This window comes from Homalodisca vitripennis, chromosome 4, assembly GCF_021130785.1.
Source record: "Homalodisca vitripennis isolate AUS2020 chromosome 4, UT_GWSS_2.1, whole genome shotgun sequence".
Lineage (NCBI taxonomy): Eukaryota > Metazoa > Arthropoda > Insecta > Hemiptera > Cicadellidae > Homalodisca > Homalodisca vitripennis.
Genome location: NC_060210.1, coordinates 69,787,956 through 69,805,047, shown reverse-complemented (window position 1 = coordinate 69,805,047; position 17,092 = coordinate 69,787,956). Strand labels below are relative to the sequence as shown.

The following is a 17,092-nucleotide window of genomic DNA, read 5'->3' as shown; positions in this document are numbered from 1 at the left end:
AGTGATAGTAATTTAGAACCTTTTCTCGTCTAAACGCATTTGAAAAGGCTGGATTTAAACCTATTAATATAACAACATTCTACATGTATATTTTCATTTAAGATGTAAATTTTAAAAGTGTGCTCAACTTAATATGATCAAAATCTCACTAATATTAGCCGTATTGTAAAACTACTTATTATATAAATACTTATAAATTAAGTTGTCTTATAGATTTAGTTATTAAGAAATATCCATATATTATTTTAGCAGGGGACTTTAAAAAATAGTAGCGAACATGTAAAACTTAAGAATATTTTGAAAAGCTTTGATATGAATTATGCAGTAAATTTCCCAACAAGAGTATTCCAAGGGTCTGTATCAGCAATAGATAATTTCTTAACTAGTTTAAAAAAATATCAAATATTAGTAACTGGAGTAATAACTATGCTATCTGACCATGATGGTCAAGTATTAGAAATAGTGAATACATGTAGAAATAATGTAAGAAATAATTGTTTAATAAATATCAAGAGGGATTTTTCAGAAGAAAATATGGCAATGTTCAAAGAACTATTAGAGAGGGAAACGTGGCAGACGGTTTTTCTTTCACCTGTGCATGAAAAATTTGGTATATTTTACAGTACATTCATCAACTACTTTAATATATCTTTTCCAAAGAAATATTTTAAAACAAAAAAAGTTCTGAATAAATGGATAAACCAAGAGTTAAAGGAGGAAAAACAAAATATAATTAAACTAAATAAGAAAGCTCGAGTAACAAATGATTTGAATCTATCTAAACTATGTAAGCACAAAAATAAAATCTACAAAACAAATTTACTGACAGCTAAAAAAGATTTCTTTGATCAAAAAATTAAGAAGTCAAAAAATAAAAATAAAACTACTTGGAATATAATAAATTCAGAAACTGGTGACAAGTTAAAGAGCTTTAACAACATCAAAATTAAAAATAATAACCGAGTAATTGTGAATCCACTGAAAATAAGTAAAATTTTCAATGAATTCTTTACAGGAATGATATCTGCTAATGTAAATACGGCCAATGGCACCTGCATAAACAATAATCTATCGGTCATTAGTGGGCAAAATTTATTTGGTTCTAATTTTGAAAAAATATTTTATTTAACATAAACATATGAGATGTAAATCCAAAAGATAATAAACTCTTTTCAAAACAAATTTTCAAGTGGCCATGATGACATCCCAAAACTGTGAATAAACAACTGAGCAAAGTATTAGTACATTTAATAAATTCATCATTTATTTGTGGTATTTTCCCTGATCAACTCAAAATTGCAAAAGTTATCCCAATCTACAAAAAAATGACCCCTTGGATATTAAAAATTATCGACCAGTATCAATGTTGCCATCACTATCAAAAATTTATGAAAAAGTAGTTTATAGCAGACTTATGCAATTTTTAGAGAATAATGATATTCTGGAGACTATTCAACATGGCTTCAGAAAACAAAAATCAACAATCACAGCAGTGGTAAGCTTTATTGAATCAATTATAGAGGCAATAGACAGAGGAGAAAAAGTAATAGGAATTTTTATGGACCTGTCTAAAGCATTTGACAGTGTGAATCATTCACTGCTATTGCTGAAGCTGCAAGAGTTGGGTATAAAAAACAATGCATTAAGTTGGTTTGAATCATATCTTTCTAATAGAAAACAATTTGTTCAAATTAACCACATTACTGAAAAAAATTATGTAGTTAAATTTCAATCCAACCTTGAATCAATAAATGTAGGGGTACCGCAAGGCTCCATTTTAGGACCTCTCCTTTTTTTGCGTTATTTAAATAACATAGCAAAATGTTTAAATTTTGAGCCTTATTCAGGACTTTGTCTCTATGCTGACGACTCTAACTTGAAAGTTGCAGGGAAGACAGTAGAAGAGATAGAGTTACTGACCTCAATCGAATTGGCTTGTATTGAACAATTTTTTCAAAACCACAATTTAACTCTAAATTCTGATAAAACCAAGCTTGTAAATTTTAAAACAAAACAATCCAATCAAATTTTAGATTTAAATATTGAAATTAATGACAGTGTAATTGAGAGGGTTGATCAGATAAAATTTCTAGGATTATTGGTTGATAGTAATTTGTCATGGGATGAACATACTAAATTGGTTTTAAACAAAATAAATTCAGGTCTATTTGCAATTCGAAAGATGTTAAATTTGTGTAGTTTGGAAACTTTAAAATTGATTTATTATTCTCATATCCAGTCTCACATAGCCTATGGCATTTGTGTATATGGAACAACAAAAATGGAAAACCTCACGGAAATATTAAAAGTCCAAAAAAGAGCAGTCAGAGTCATGTTACATCTGAATTTTAATGATTCTGTCAAAGAAAAGTTCAAAGAATTAAAAATATTGACCGTTTATGGGCTATTTGTTTATGAGTGCATAATGTTCCTAAGATACAACCCACTAAGGGATCAACATTATTTTATTCACTCGTACAATACACGACACAAAAATGAGTCTAATTTTCCAAGTTACCGTCTGGAGTTCTACAAAAAAAAACAACATTTGCAGGAAATAAATTTTTGAAAAAGTTACCAGAAGAAATTAAAAAAGAGGACAATTGTAATATATTTAAGAAAAAGTTAAAAGCATTTTTGACAGGTTTAGCTTTGTACTCTATAGAGGAATTTGAAAAGGGTATTTTTTAATAATAACAATTGATTTTTAGATTTAGTTTTGGATGTAGTCTTTATTTTATATTATTGAAACTTGACACTATTCTAATGTAAGAAATGTACTATATGTTTTTGAATAAAGAATATTTGACTATTGACTATTGACTATAATAGGGCCAAGCATGAACACGAGACACAGTAGAGCAAGAGAATGAATTGTTGGAAGGTGGAATAGTGAGCTTGCCCCTGCTCAAGCCTGCACGAGCAGCCCAGCAGGAAGCTTACTGAAAATCTGAAGGCATGAGGTTCCTTTTTAAAAATCAGCATAGAATCTCTACATATGTTCTCTAAAAAAATCATTCTCCCACAGGGATTATTTAAAAAAAATTTTACGTAGGGGGAATGCATTTGCGCACGGAGTGTGGGACTCCCTTAAAATCCCCTACAGGCCACGGAGGGCCCATTCTGGAACCCTTTCGGATGACATCTTGCCTGGTCCGTGTGTCTTATGTCCCATCCAGGACAAAACTACTGGAAAATTTAAATTGTACAAAGACTAACATGTTTGTAACTTTGTGAGGAATTTAACTTATAACTTAAATAACAAAATTTTACTGCCTCCAGTAATATATCACAGTTATCATAAAAGTATCACATCCTTATCTTTAGGCGCTTTCCATTGTGCCTGAAATGGTCCAAAATGACTACTTCAAATGTCTACAATTCCTTGTGGAGTGACAAAAAAAAATGTTGTTCATTTTCTATTGTCAGGGAATATTTTTAATTAAACTGCACCACCACCACCTTAAATAATAATTCTAATGACAGTGTATATATATATACACAAAAAGTAACCATAAACATCGAGCCCCGGCGGAGCAAGTACTTTTTGTGATTCAATGTTTATTGAAAAATTAAATAAGGCTATTGCCATTAATACAAATTTGATTAATGTAAACAAAAGTAGTTTGACAGGTATTTGGTCTTCCGATCATATGTTAGTTTAGTTATTTAAACGCACATGTGACAGATACGGGCAAATACAATATAATTGAATCGTAAAAAGTAAGGGCTCTGTGGTGTAATGGTAGCACATTCACCCAGCAAGTGAGAGATCCGGGTTCGAGTCCTGGCGGAGCAAGTACTTTTTGTGATTCAATGTTTATTGAAAAATTAAATAAGGCTATTACCATTAATACAAATTTGATTAATGTATATATATATATATATATATATATATATATATATATGGCATTTTTATTTTTTATTTTATTTTAAAATAAAAAATTATTTAATTTATTTTTTTAGCTTTTTTATTTGAATTTCATACGTTTACAGAAAAAGCTCTTTTCTAACAACTTATTTTGTTAATATAGTATTTTTTAACATTCATGTAAAGTTAACAATCTTCATTTCATGAAGGTGATGTTTAGCTTATTGTACAGAGTAATACATACAGATTGATAAATATTAAACCAGCATTAGAAATAAAATGCAAAATATATGCGCTTTTCTCATTGGAACGGATACATTTTTTTGTAAAAACAAAATAAGGTATCTAATTTTATGGGTTTTCTAGTACAAAATTAGCCATTTACTTTACATAACAATTATTACCTTTAGTAATAGATCCTGCAGGCCGAAGACCTTCTGATGTTGTAATGAAGTCTGTAGCTCTTGCTCTGCCTGTTGTTGTGCTTGAGTGTATTAGTTCCTTAGCTTTTGCTGACAGTTTAATTACTTTAACTTTTGAGCTTTTACTCTGAGGTTTTTCATTTTCACAACCCAAAATAGGAAACAAAGGTTTTGGCTTATCATTGTCCTTTGGTTTATCTTCTACCTTATCCTCTTCTATTTCTGAATCGTCTTCATTTCCATAACCAGCAATTAAAGAAAATGAAGTAGGAGCCTTTTCTTTAAGAAGTATTTCTTCTATCTTTGTATTATTGCTTATCGGTTTTGGAAGAATTTTCTCAATATTATTGTCTTTACTCTGATCTGGCATCGCAAATGATTGTGATACTTTTAAACTCTCTGAGTTCTGAGTCTTCTCAGATTTCTCTATTACGTTATTTATTTTAATTACTTCAGATATTTCATTTTTAATAACTATTTCATTTGATTTTGTCTCTATCTCTTTTGAAATAAGTAATGGGGAAGGTACATTTACTTCAGTATCTTGAGGTGGTTTAATAAGTTCTCTTATTTCTTCAGGAATTTCACCACCTAACTCTTGCAAAATTTTGGCTTGATTTTTAAGCCTTTCAAGAATTGTGTCCTCAACCTCGTCATCTTCATCACTGTTAACAACTTTCTTATTACCACTCTCCACCTCCTTTTCTTCATCTGAAGAAGAATTACCTTCTCCATTAGAACAGTCATCAGAACCCTTGTTTTTTAGTGTTTTTAATCTGAAAATACAAAGGACAAGTTAATAAAATTGTGACAGTAGTAGTAATATTTAATACTATAACTAAGACCACCATCACATACTATGATAGCTGATTAGTGCATATGACAACTGCTGCCTCAAGCTGTAATGTTCTGTTCTTTATTTATTTTCCCAGCAGCCAATTAACCTTATTACAACTAATCTTCGCAGTTCGCTTGATAAATATCAAGTGAAAAGAACCATGGTACTGAGGATTGTCAATTTCTCAATGCTGCTAAGGATCAAGGTATTAAGTAATGTAATCAATTTATTCTTAACTAATTCATAATTAGTTTCAAAAGGGATATAAATAACCTCACAGACGCTGACGATACACATAACATATTCTTTATTTACATTATTTACTTTTTGTCTAAGTTCAACAACCATTTCTCAAAAAGGTGACTGGTCATCGAAGCTCTTGCGCTGTTCACATACTCCACAGGTTTTGATTTGACGTTCTTGAAACAACGGGGACTAGCCGACATGCCAATAATTAGTAAAGGCAGCTTTTCTGATCCGTCCATGTTGCACCAACCAGGAGAGTAATTCTCTCTTTACTCGGTTTTCCTTCGTGGCATTTTTTTTCTTTAAATGCGAGTGTTTTGTCAATGGTGCATTTAAAAAAAAGTCCCGTTTCATTAACATTGAAGATGTTCCTTTCGTCCCGATCCTGAATCATCTCCTCAAAAACTGTTTTCCATTGGTTGGCTTCTTGTTGATTAACGCTTCCACTTTCACCACAAATGGATTTGAACGAAATTTTGTTGCGATCTTTGAAGCCGTCAAGCCACCCACCCTGTACTAGCCTTAAAATCTTTTTTCCCCAATTCAGTATCAAATTGTTCAGCTTTGCTTCTTATGAGAGGACCACTCACTGGAATCTTCTTATCCCTAGTTTGTTTGAACCACTTTAAAACACAATTGTCCAAATCTGGATTTTCTGGCTCCTTTTCCGGTCTTTAATGTTCTCACTTTCACTCCTGAGAATTTTTTCTTTATTCTTTAAGTAGGTGGACAATGTGTTAGGAGGAATTCCAAAGTTCTTGGCAATCTAAGATTTTTTCTTAACCCCCTTCTCTACTTCTTTGATTGCCGCTATTTTTTGAGCCAAAGACAAAGTTTTGTATGTTCGAGGATTACGAGGCGACGACATTTTGCTCAACGAACAAAGAGTCAAACACTAACAAATCATATGTAAAATTACGGAAGACATACAGCACTGTATGTAAACAAACGACGAGCGAGAAAGTTCACACACCCGCACAGTTGTCAAGATAGACTAACCATGTGAAACTAACGGTTGAATCAATTTACAAAATAAAGAGCTGGTGAGGAGTGGAGTGGGTGGGGGTGGATTTTGCTCAACGAACAAAGAGTCAAACACTAACAAATCATATGTAAAATTACGGAAGACATACAGCACTGTATGTAAACAAACGACAAGCGAGAAAGTTCACACACCCCGCACAGTTGTCAAGATAGACTAACCACGTGAAACTAACGGTTGAATCAATTTACAAAATAAAGAACTGGTGAGGAGTGGAGTGGGTGGGGGTGGAGTGACCTTGCAGGCAGCGCAGCTTGTGCCAAAACAATAGGCGCGGAAGCATACGGCCGAGCCGGCCGACTGGGCGGGAGGGTGGCTAGATCTGTGTCCAATGACCTTGAAGCAAGTGCCTTGCGATTAGAAAGAGTGCAGCGTCTTTTCACGAATCTTTCCACTTTAAAATTGGCATCGGGTTGAATAAAAAGTTCGAATTATCCAAAATAAACTTCGAATTAACCACGATATTTTTACATTACTTATTTATAGAAAATGCTAGGGACCAATATAAATATTAGAATTAAAGAAGATTTCGAATTATAGAAGTTCGAATTAGCCAGGTTCTACTGTACTATTGTATGTATCACTTCACAATAAGTAAGCAAAATCTGAGTGATCTACAACTTATGCAGGCAACATTTTTCTAAATTAGGTAAGGATCTTGTAGAAAAAATTAAAGAAAGTAATGTTTATATGAAAAAAACAGTTCCAGCATAAATAATTTAAAAAATGAAGAAAAATATTAATTCTGGTAAATTAGGTATTTTTTTTTCAAACTAAAAATATCAAAACTGTAAAAATTCAGATATTGGACTAAAATTTGGAAATTATATATGCCTAAAATGGGCCTCTTCTTCTTGGCTAACTTTTAGCCAATCTCCAAAATTACATAAATACATATTCATTAGATATTTTGAAGCACTGTTTCCAGTCCAAGAGCCTAATCCAGTATTTAGAATAAAGATGCATACAATCTTTTACAGTGTCATAAAAATTATATTTAGAATGTACAATTTGTGATTGTGTACAGTTTAAACTGTAGTGATTAGTAAAATGAAACATTTTGCATCTGAAACTTTTGTAAAAAAATTTTCTTCTTACTAAAATAAAAGAAAACATATATTTTGGCAATTAAATAAATTATTTTTAATTTTTACATTTGTTCTATAAAACAATGTTATGATTACTGTTACAGAATTTATTTACATAAGATAAAACAAAACATGATAAAATTTTACAAAAAAATAAGGGACTTAAAGACCAAAAACTAAAATAATGAACAGAAGTCAAAAAAGAGTTTGGAATTATTTGATAATCCTTGAGTAAAAGTAACCAGTATTCCTCAGACACAAAGAAATTTTTTACATTAGCCACATGTACATTCCTACATTTTCATACTATCCTTGACTTAATAGTTTCCAAGCACTTTTAAAGCAGCGTGTAGGAAAGTATTAAGAATCTTTGGAATTATTCGAGATAAGTCTTTTGGAGCATACTGAAATACCATGGCTTGTTTTTCTATGGGCACTGCCAGTCGTGCACCTGGCGAAAATCCAAAATCAGTATTTGAACAAAGGCATGAACCGCCACTTTAAAATAAAAGTTCAAGACATTTTTTGAGAAGTAGTCTTCCTTTGTAAGCTATTTATATTTACTTTCTATGGAAACACTGAATGGTTCATCAAATTATTAGTTCTTCTTTACCATACACTCAGATAAATTTATTGCCATAAAGAAATTCATAGGAAAATATGTACATTAAAATGTCTGTAAAGAAAAAATTATTCCAATTGTCTCTAGTAAAATATACACTAATTTTAAAAGCAAAGAAATTGGTTTAATTTAATATTCAAAGATTTGTTAAGAAATTACATTTCCATGATCAACAAATAACAGTGAAAAAGAAAAATCTAATTTTTATATTCTAATTTTTTGAACTAAAATGTTTGGTTTTAAGGCTTATACTGTAATTTGAACACTTATAGGCATATATATGGTACCTCCGAAGATTTGATATCTTGCCACTATCATCAGCAGTTGGTTGACTGGCAGGTATTACTTGGGGGTCAGGGGTGGGAGTCAGTAACCTTTCCCCCTCGTCATCCTCTACGCCGGGAGGCCTCGGTTCTGGTTCCCCCTCCTTGTCTCTTTCGTCTTCATCTTCATCCATCAGTGTATAATAGTCTGGGGGCAACTGAGGACCTGAAAAAAAATTTAATTCTAATAGGTTACACATTTTTCTATTTCACTTGAGGAAGAAATATCTACTAAGAACCATAATATTGTAATAAGCTTGTTACACACTTTCTCATTATTATATAGTAGTGATATATAAATACAATATTTGTACCATTTAGGTAAGAATTTTACTTCAATAACAAGTAGGGTAGTTAAAATAATGTTTTATATAACTGTTTTTAATTAAATACAAGGTTAAACGCACGGCACTTCAGGTCACCATAGCGTTTATCTCACAATGGAAAACGTCCCGGGCTAGAAAGCAATTCTCAATGGAGCATTATTTACAATTTTTAATTTTAATACAGAGTTAAGCACGGTGCTCATTGCAACTCAGTTGTCTGGCCCACTCCCCCTTTTCCGGTCTGCCTTCACGCATTGGCAGATGTCCTGGACTGGTCAGCCCTTGCTATGTCATCGCTATGATGCTCAATGCAATGTGATAAATACAAGTTTCTTTTTCAATTCAGGGTTATGTAAGACTTCAAGGTAGTAAACACCTCATTAAAAATGCTGGTTTTTATGCAACAACCTCTTACTGAATTAATTATTTTGATGTAATTTTGTTTAATTCCATACAAATAATTCAATAGGTTTTGTTCAGGAACTATCAGAAGAAAATTTTAAAGGAAGAGTTCAATTTTTAGAAATAATGATGTAGTATGATGAGGTGTATGCAGGCAAAATAATTCTTAGCATATGTGTTTCTCAGACTAAGAACACTGTCAACAGCTAACTCAACGCATCATAGCATCAGTACCTACTGGTTTCTATAAAAAAAGTGCAACATCCATGAATTAACACAGCAGACTCGCAGAGGTCTGCATACGTAAAATAAAGAAAATACTAACTGCAAGTAAAATATTATTTACTAAATTGGATAATTTACGAGTTTTAATAAGTAAAGGAAAATTGTTTTAGCGGTCCATCATTTGTTTACTGTTGATCAGTCAATAATTAATGATGTGGCTTATCCCGGCAGATTCAATTGTCAAATCCCTTTGATCTGATTCCCAAATCGGATCTTAATAATTGACTGGTCACCACTATCTGACGTCATCTTTTGTTGGGGAAGGAGCTAGAAAACGCAGAGCAAGGAAAGTGTGCAACATGTGCTACAAAAGAATGTCTGAAGAAAAAGGACGAAATGTGGCAAGAAATATGACACAGGTGGCCACATTTTGTTATGAATGTCCTGAAAAACCATTTTTGTGTCAGAAATTTTTTAGAAACATTCATTCACGAGTAATATTTGTTAATTTAAAAAAATGAAGTCAAATACAATGTATAATAAATTGAGTGAAAAAATAAGCCAGTTTGACTTTTTATATTATTGAGTAACATAACCCAGTATATATATATATATATATATATATATATATATATATATATATATCTGTTAATACAATATGCTAATTTTGTAACTTTATGGCATTCTGTGCACAAGTAAAAAAGTGGCTTTTTAGAAAACCAGAATTAAGTTGTTTATTTAGAATACTATCATAACTATATCAGTAAATTTTTGGCATGTTAATAACTGTATAATTTAATATATTTTAATTAGAAAATAAGTAAAATTAGTGTAAACAATTAACTATTAGTATAATATAATAATTGATTTAGGTTCGCAGAATGATTGTGGACGCTGCAGAAGCTCGTATTTTTAGATATGTTTTAAGAAGCTAGACATAGAAATTTATTTTATTTTAAACCTGTAAATAGGATATTAATTGTTGTATATATTTTAGATTTTTATTTATTTTTTTTCTCTCGCTGACCTCACTACTTGTAAAAGAGGTCAGTGTATCTTTCCTATCATTGTTAAGTTAATTCAATTTTGTAAGTTGTAGTAAGTTTATAGGAAATAAATCATTTATTCACAAAAAAAACATGGCTACCAGCTGCTGTCTTAACGACCATGGGTGTCGTGTAAGTTGGCTCGACGCAGCAGCTAAGGTGTTAAAGAGGTGGAGTTAGAGCTGTAAAGCTCAACCACACCTCATATCATATACAGTAAATTAACAATAATAATACAGACAAATGTAAACTTGTAACATACTTATACTTTATAATAAAATGTAAACAAAATTGCTTAGTTCAGACAAAATAACCTGTTTGACCTAACACACACTGCCCGTCACTTCCACAGATGCTTCTAATACTATCAGGGAGTGTGTTCCAAAGGCAACAAGCCTGAACAATAAATGACTTATTAAAGATTGTTAATATATGAATTGGAATTGATAGTAAAGTGGCTCCCCTTCTTGTAGGTTGTTCACAAATATCTGAGATAAAATTGAAGTGATCTACAGATAAACAGGAATTCCAGTTTTGATAATCGAGTGTAAAATGGAAAGAATATGGAATCAGCGTAGTTCTTGGAGTTTCATGAGTGATATCTGCTGGAAAAATTGTGAAACGTGCTCATGGCATCTTGAGATTAAAGATAAATTTAATACAGTAATTATGGGTACGCTGAAGTCTTTCAGATTGCTCAACAGTCACAATAGTTAAATTGAAGAAATATAAGTGTTTTAACCAGCATCATCTTAATACTGAATGGCAAATACAAAGCAAACTTCTTAAACTATGAATTTGTTACAAATTATCGCATGGTCAGTCCATTTTAGGCTTGTATTCATAGTCCGAGATACTTCAGTTTATTTTGGTAATTTAGTTCACGACTGCTAAGTTTCAGTTTCGGTGTGGTATCAAAATTAATACAGTTAATCTTTCTCAAGTTACCTATAATCATTGCTTGCGTCTTACTTTCATTCAGTTTCAGTCCATTTTGTTTAGCTAAAAATTAACCACTTCAATATCCAAGTTGAGTAGTGACACAGAAGTGTCTTGATCAGGAAACCAGACAAAACCAACTATGGAACAAAAAATGCAGAAATATAATTCACTAGAACCAGAAATGCCCATAGACATGAAAAGCCTACCAAATTACAGGCAATGCCATGGGTAATTCATATATATATATATATATATATATATATATATATATATATATATATATATGTGTGTGTGTGTGTGTGTGTGTGTGTGAATTTTCATTATTGTACTTGAATTTAATATAATACACAATAATGCAAAATTTATACATAATATTAATTGTATAATAACCAAGCCACAGTAAAGCTTACAATGGGTCAGCTAGTATGTACATTTATAATATATATATTTTTTATATAGAATTTTTATTCCACTGCAATCTTTCTCAACCAATAGATTGTCTAGTTGCTTGTCAGGTGGGTGAACGAGACTGCAGTGCAATCAAATACTTCTAAATATGTGTTCCTTTCTAATCAGGAACCCCAGAATGAAATTTTCAAGGTAAGCCTCCGTATTTTCCAATCCATTCTAGCAGTATTATAAATCAGTTTAATGCCTCTATGGAGAAGAAAGGAATATTCAATCTGGTTAAGAGAAGCCTGTTTTTCCTATTCTATCAAAATTCAAAGTTTCTTTGCATAAAAATTAGGGATGGGTTGATTCCGATACTCAATTCCTTTATTTTCACTGGTACCAAGGAATTAACAATTCTCGAAACCGCAGATCTTTTCACCCAGCTCCGATTTCAATATTTCCCAAACATTTTATTACAAAATAATATAGTAATAAAATTCCAGAAATTCTTTATCGTTGTAAACGTGTGTAGACAAATTTTCACAGTTTGGACAGTGAATTGTTGCTTATAAAATGTTATATATCACATTAAAAGATATTTACAGAAAAAATAACCTCTTAGTTCAAAATGTAATATTTTATTTATTAGAAAAGTTTAATGAAAAAACAAATGTGTGCTGTTGTGTGCTGGAATTATGAACCAAAGACAATGGAGTGAGATGCTTATGTTTGGAGTATCTGCATTGTAAGAAGTACTTTATTTTATATATTATTGTTTGATTTTTAAATTATTATACCTATTGCCATTTCCTCCTTGCTTTCTTTCTTTGCTGTTGTTTTAGCAGACTCAAGCTTCTTTTTCTTAAAAGAGGGTGCAGGTGACAGTGCAGCAGAATCCTCCTCGTCAGAGGTTGGACCATACGACGTTATTAGTTCTATTTTTCTGAAAACAAAGTAATGATTGTGATTAAGGAAACAAACAGCTAAAGTAGTTACTACTTCAAAAATAATTTGTCACTCAAATCTAGGTTATATGGTCACATTACATATATGATAAAAATCACCTCGACACTTGTTGCTTATAAAATATTTTTGAGTCAGAATCTGAGTTTCTTCCAGTATTTCAAAACCAGTAGAGCCTCTTTAGTCAGATAATTCAATTCTGTGAATTAGCTCTTTGATTTTTTACAAGGAAATAAATAATTTAGTGACCAAGAAACTGTTTTATATGTAAACACTCCATTCATTCAGCAAATTTATGGCTCTCAACAGAACTCCTTATGACCTTAGTCCTTATGTGTAAAAGGACTAGAGATTATTTTGTTTCGAATTATCTAAAAAGCATACATTTAATGGGAGAAAACGAATATATCCAAGTTAATATAGTGACTATATTCTAAGTTTTCCTGTTTAGAACTAGGTAAAAATATTGCTAACACTAATACTGCCATGAGATAATTTAGACTCATTCTATAGAACCATCTTCAGTCAATAGGTGTTAATCACAAGCAGACAATTGCCTAACAGGCTGAACAAAGGAGAGCTTAACCCTTTGAGTGCCAAGTGCACTAGATGGAGTGATGCTACCAGTGTCTAGCATTTCTGACAGTTCACTTTTGTCAGTGCCACATACCCTTTTGGTATTTGTGTAGTATTCCACTAAATAATTTATAACTGTATCAAAAATAAACATAAGATGATTTTTGTTGTATTATGTAGGGAGAAAACTGGGCTATAAATTAAAATATCTATTTGAATATTATAACCGGTAAGCATTTTTAAATACCAAAAATAACAAAAAAAGGAATCAAATTTGTTTTTTCATTTTCAAGTATAAACATTTTAATATCATGTTGTTTATTTATTTTTATGCTCCTTTTATGTTATTCTCTATATAAATAAGAACAAATATATCACATTTCAAAAAAGTAGAAACTTGTATAACTGAGTTTAGAATTTTTAAGTGTTAGTGAGCAATGTCTAAAATCTGCAACCTACATAAGACAACTCTCTTATTTGACAACTAACTTTTACCAACTGTATTAAATTAAATCAAGATGGATATTCTTTTTTAATTTATTTTGATATATATATATACAATGAGACAAAACAGTTTTCAAAATCATTTACAGTACATAGTTTTGTAAAAAAATTAATTCAACGTACATTACAAAATAAAAGACTAGCTAAATTTTTTCAGTTTGCTTCAAACAATAATGTTCAGTTTGCTTCGAAATAAATAATGTTCCATTACACAAAATGTAGGCTACTAATAGCCTATGTCAGTTATATTTATTCAGTAAAGTCTATAAACAATATACTATTTACAAAAGTTACAATTAGTTTCACACGCAGGCAGGCTCACTGCTACTGCCTTTGAGGTATCAGCTGCAGAACAACAAACTATGGATACATGCAATTGGTGTTGTACATTTCTTTAATTTGAGACTGAGTACCATGTGTCAACAATTAGTAACAGAATAATAAATACTCGAAAAGCCGATCTAATCGGCCCTCATCAGATATCCAGGCAGATCGATGTTATTGGCCCTTGGCACTAAGAGGGTTAATATGTGAATCCAGAGCAAGGCCACAATACCTCAAGATTGTGATTGTGTTAGCAATGGTTTTTAAAACATTTCAAATGAATTTTTAACAAAATTGTTACTCAAAATACAACTAAAATTTTATTAATATTTATCAAAGATGAAGTCAAAGATTAACATCAAAGACAAAGTCGGATACTGCAAAATGCGGTACTTTGGCAAGGTAATAGTACTGTATACCATCCACATCCTGTCCTAAAGTGTGTGTGTTGCAGGGAACATCTGCTGCTTCTTCTGTTTCTAGTGGATTACCTGGTTACCCTTAGGGATCCGTTACTCCGTGACGGACAAAACGCTTTTGAATTGTGTGTCTCAATGCAAACTAATTCTTTAAGACATATTTGCGGATTTTCTGTTTTGACTTCGGTTTGTCTATTCAGCTAAGGAGTTCGTGCGTAGAAGCAGCAGATGTTCGCTGCAACACACACACCTTAGGAAATGATGTGGATGGTAAACAATGCCATGATATTAATGATATAAAACTTACTCGTCCTCAGAGTCACTGTTTGATTTCAACCTCTTATTTTTTGTTTTCTCTACAGACTTGGTTGTGTGGAATTTTTTTTGATGATGTTGACTTGACGGAACTGCATGTGGCTGGTTCATGTACATTGGTAACACACCTCCAGCTGCTGTAACACAAAATTCATAAGGATGACTTATAATAACTGCATGTGGTTGGTTCTTCAACATTTGTACACTACTCTTATCTCCAGCCACTGCAACAAAAGATAAATACTCGTGGTGTGACCTGCATGAACTTGATTTATGTAAATTGACACCACCATACTGATATCTTGTAATATTTGCATAGTGCATGTGGTTGTTTCTTTCTTGTAAAATAATGCCACAAATCAAGTTTCTATAACCAAATATTCATACCGATAACATATAGGAACTGCATGTGGTTCTTATTTGTACCATGGTGCCACAATTAAAATTTCTATAACAAAAGATTCAAACTGATAACATGTTGGAACTACATGTGGTTGGTTCAGGTGCAATAGTGCCACAACTCAAATTTCTTTAACGTTCTTCAAAATTGTCTAATAATCAATAAACTGCATGATTTTGGTCTTTTACAGGAAGTAGAACGAATTCCTTGGTAACCATTCAATAAATTAACAAACAAATTAGAAACTCAATTTATTTAATGATTTATTTTTCTTAAAATTTGCTTTAATTCTTTACATTATAGATTTTTTCAAATTATGTCAGCAATTATTAAGTCAGTATCAACCGTTTATATTTTCTCCAAACATTTATTTGTTTTAAATAATTTCACTAAAAGATATCGGAATAATTTATCATCAAATCATACATGCTTATAGTTTGAGTTAAAAATAAAATGTATAAAGCCATACCATTTCTGAATTTGTTGAGCACTTACCCCAATATTTACCCCATTATTTACCCCAATACTTAATTTTTGGACAAGATAGTAAATTATTTGACATTGACAAACATTCCACCTTTGTGTACATGTTACCATGCCATTCTAAACTTGTGCTCTTAAATAGCAAATCAATCAACAAGTCCTGTTACTAAAATCTCTCCCCAACGTGTTTTCATAGAAACCTTCCTTTGCTATTTTATTTACAGTTTTGTGATGCCATCCTTGTATTTTTTTATACACTATACACACTATAGTTTGTTAACTGAATAGAGAATAAATAATACCAGTTGCTTATACAAAAATTAATAGTTTTTGAGTAAAGTACTTTAATTATTTACCTTGCTGAGCAAGCATTAGTTGTTGTGCATTCCATTGTTCCAATGCTATCTGATACGCTCGCAGTTCTGGAGGCATTTCCCATGTCACTTCATTAGATTCTGTATTCCAGTAATAGTAGCAGCCACTGCTCTCATCATAGCACTCTTGCCAGGCTAAGAACAAAATATTAAAATCTTTCACCATAAAGACTACTATTCAAATGTCAGAAGATAACATTAGTAACCTAATTAGTGGTGGCTCAAAACACTAAAACATTTTGGAAGAAACTGAAACATTTGAACCAAGGGATAATTTATGTAATATTTGAGCTTGGTGGCAGGTATTAAATTTGTGTAAATCTAGGATTTGGTTATATTTTTACGACTACTATTGTTGTATAAGTATTAATTTTGCTTAAACAGGATGTTGCAATAATACAAGTGTCTTATCCTCTGAAAATCCAACATTATTAAGACGTTTATGACATTTTTCACCAGCATAGTAGGATCCTCATGAAGAAGAAGGAGAAGGATCCTCATGTCTTCCATTATCGTAACAACTCTTCATAAAATTTAAATAAACAAATAAATAAAAAACAAACAAGAATAAGAAATAGCGTGCACTCGTAGATGAAACAAGCAGATTAATTCCAGCTGACATTACACAGGATGTTAAGCTAATCGTAACTTTGTTTGTTTTTGTTGTGTTTCAATTTTAAGTTTTATTGAGTTGTTAAGATGATAAAAGACTTGAGGAGGTTGCTGTTCCAGTAAAACATGTCAGTGTCAACCCAATAAATTTGCATGGTAAGAAGATAATATTATTGTTTATTGTAAAACAATAAGATTTGAAACCATGTTTAAAAGAAAGGTTCTTTGTATACCACACTAGGTTAAACAAAACATCCCTTTTGACACTCTCTGAAGTTAGATAGATTTCATGTGTGATTGTGATTTCAAACTGCTGTCCCAGCTTGTTGTAGAAAC

At 31.5% G+C, this 17,092-nt stretch overlaps 1 protein-coding gene across 2 annotated transcripts in view; it reads right to left on the bottom strand.

Annotated features, from left to right (window-relative positions):
• LOC124359483 (formin-binding protein 4-like) overlaps positions 1–17,092 on the bottom strand; it is a 68,586-nt gene that overhangs the window by 28,033 nt on the left and 23,461 nt on the right. Inside the window, exons 5-9 of one of the 2 annotated variants that reach the window (XM_046812245.1) lie at positions 16,127–16,279; positions 14,880–15,024; positions 12,584–12,729; positions 8,417–8,618; positions 4,276–5,069 (exon numbers count right to left, since the gene is read on the bottom strand). In XM_046812245.1, the coding sequence (XP_046668201.1) occupies positions 4,276–5,069; positions 8,417–8,618; positions 12,584–12,729; positions 14,880–15,024; positions 16,127–16,279 (1,440 nt within the window). Of the gene's footprint in view, positions 1–4,275; positions 5,070–8,416; positions 8,619–12,583; positions 12,730–14,879; positions 15,025–15,274; positions 15,441–16,126; positions 16,280–17,092 lie in introns of those variants that run through there. The other variant, XM_046812246.1, reaches the window with a different exon arrangement.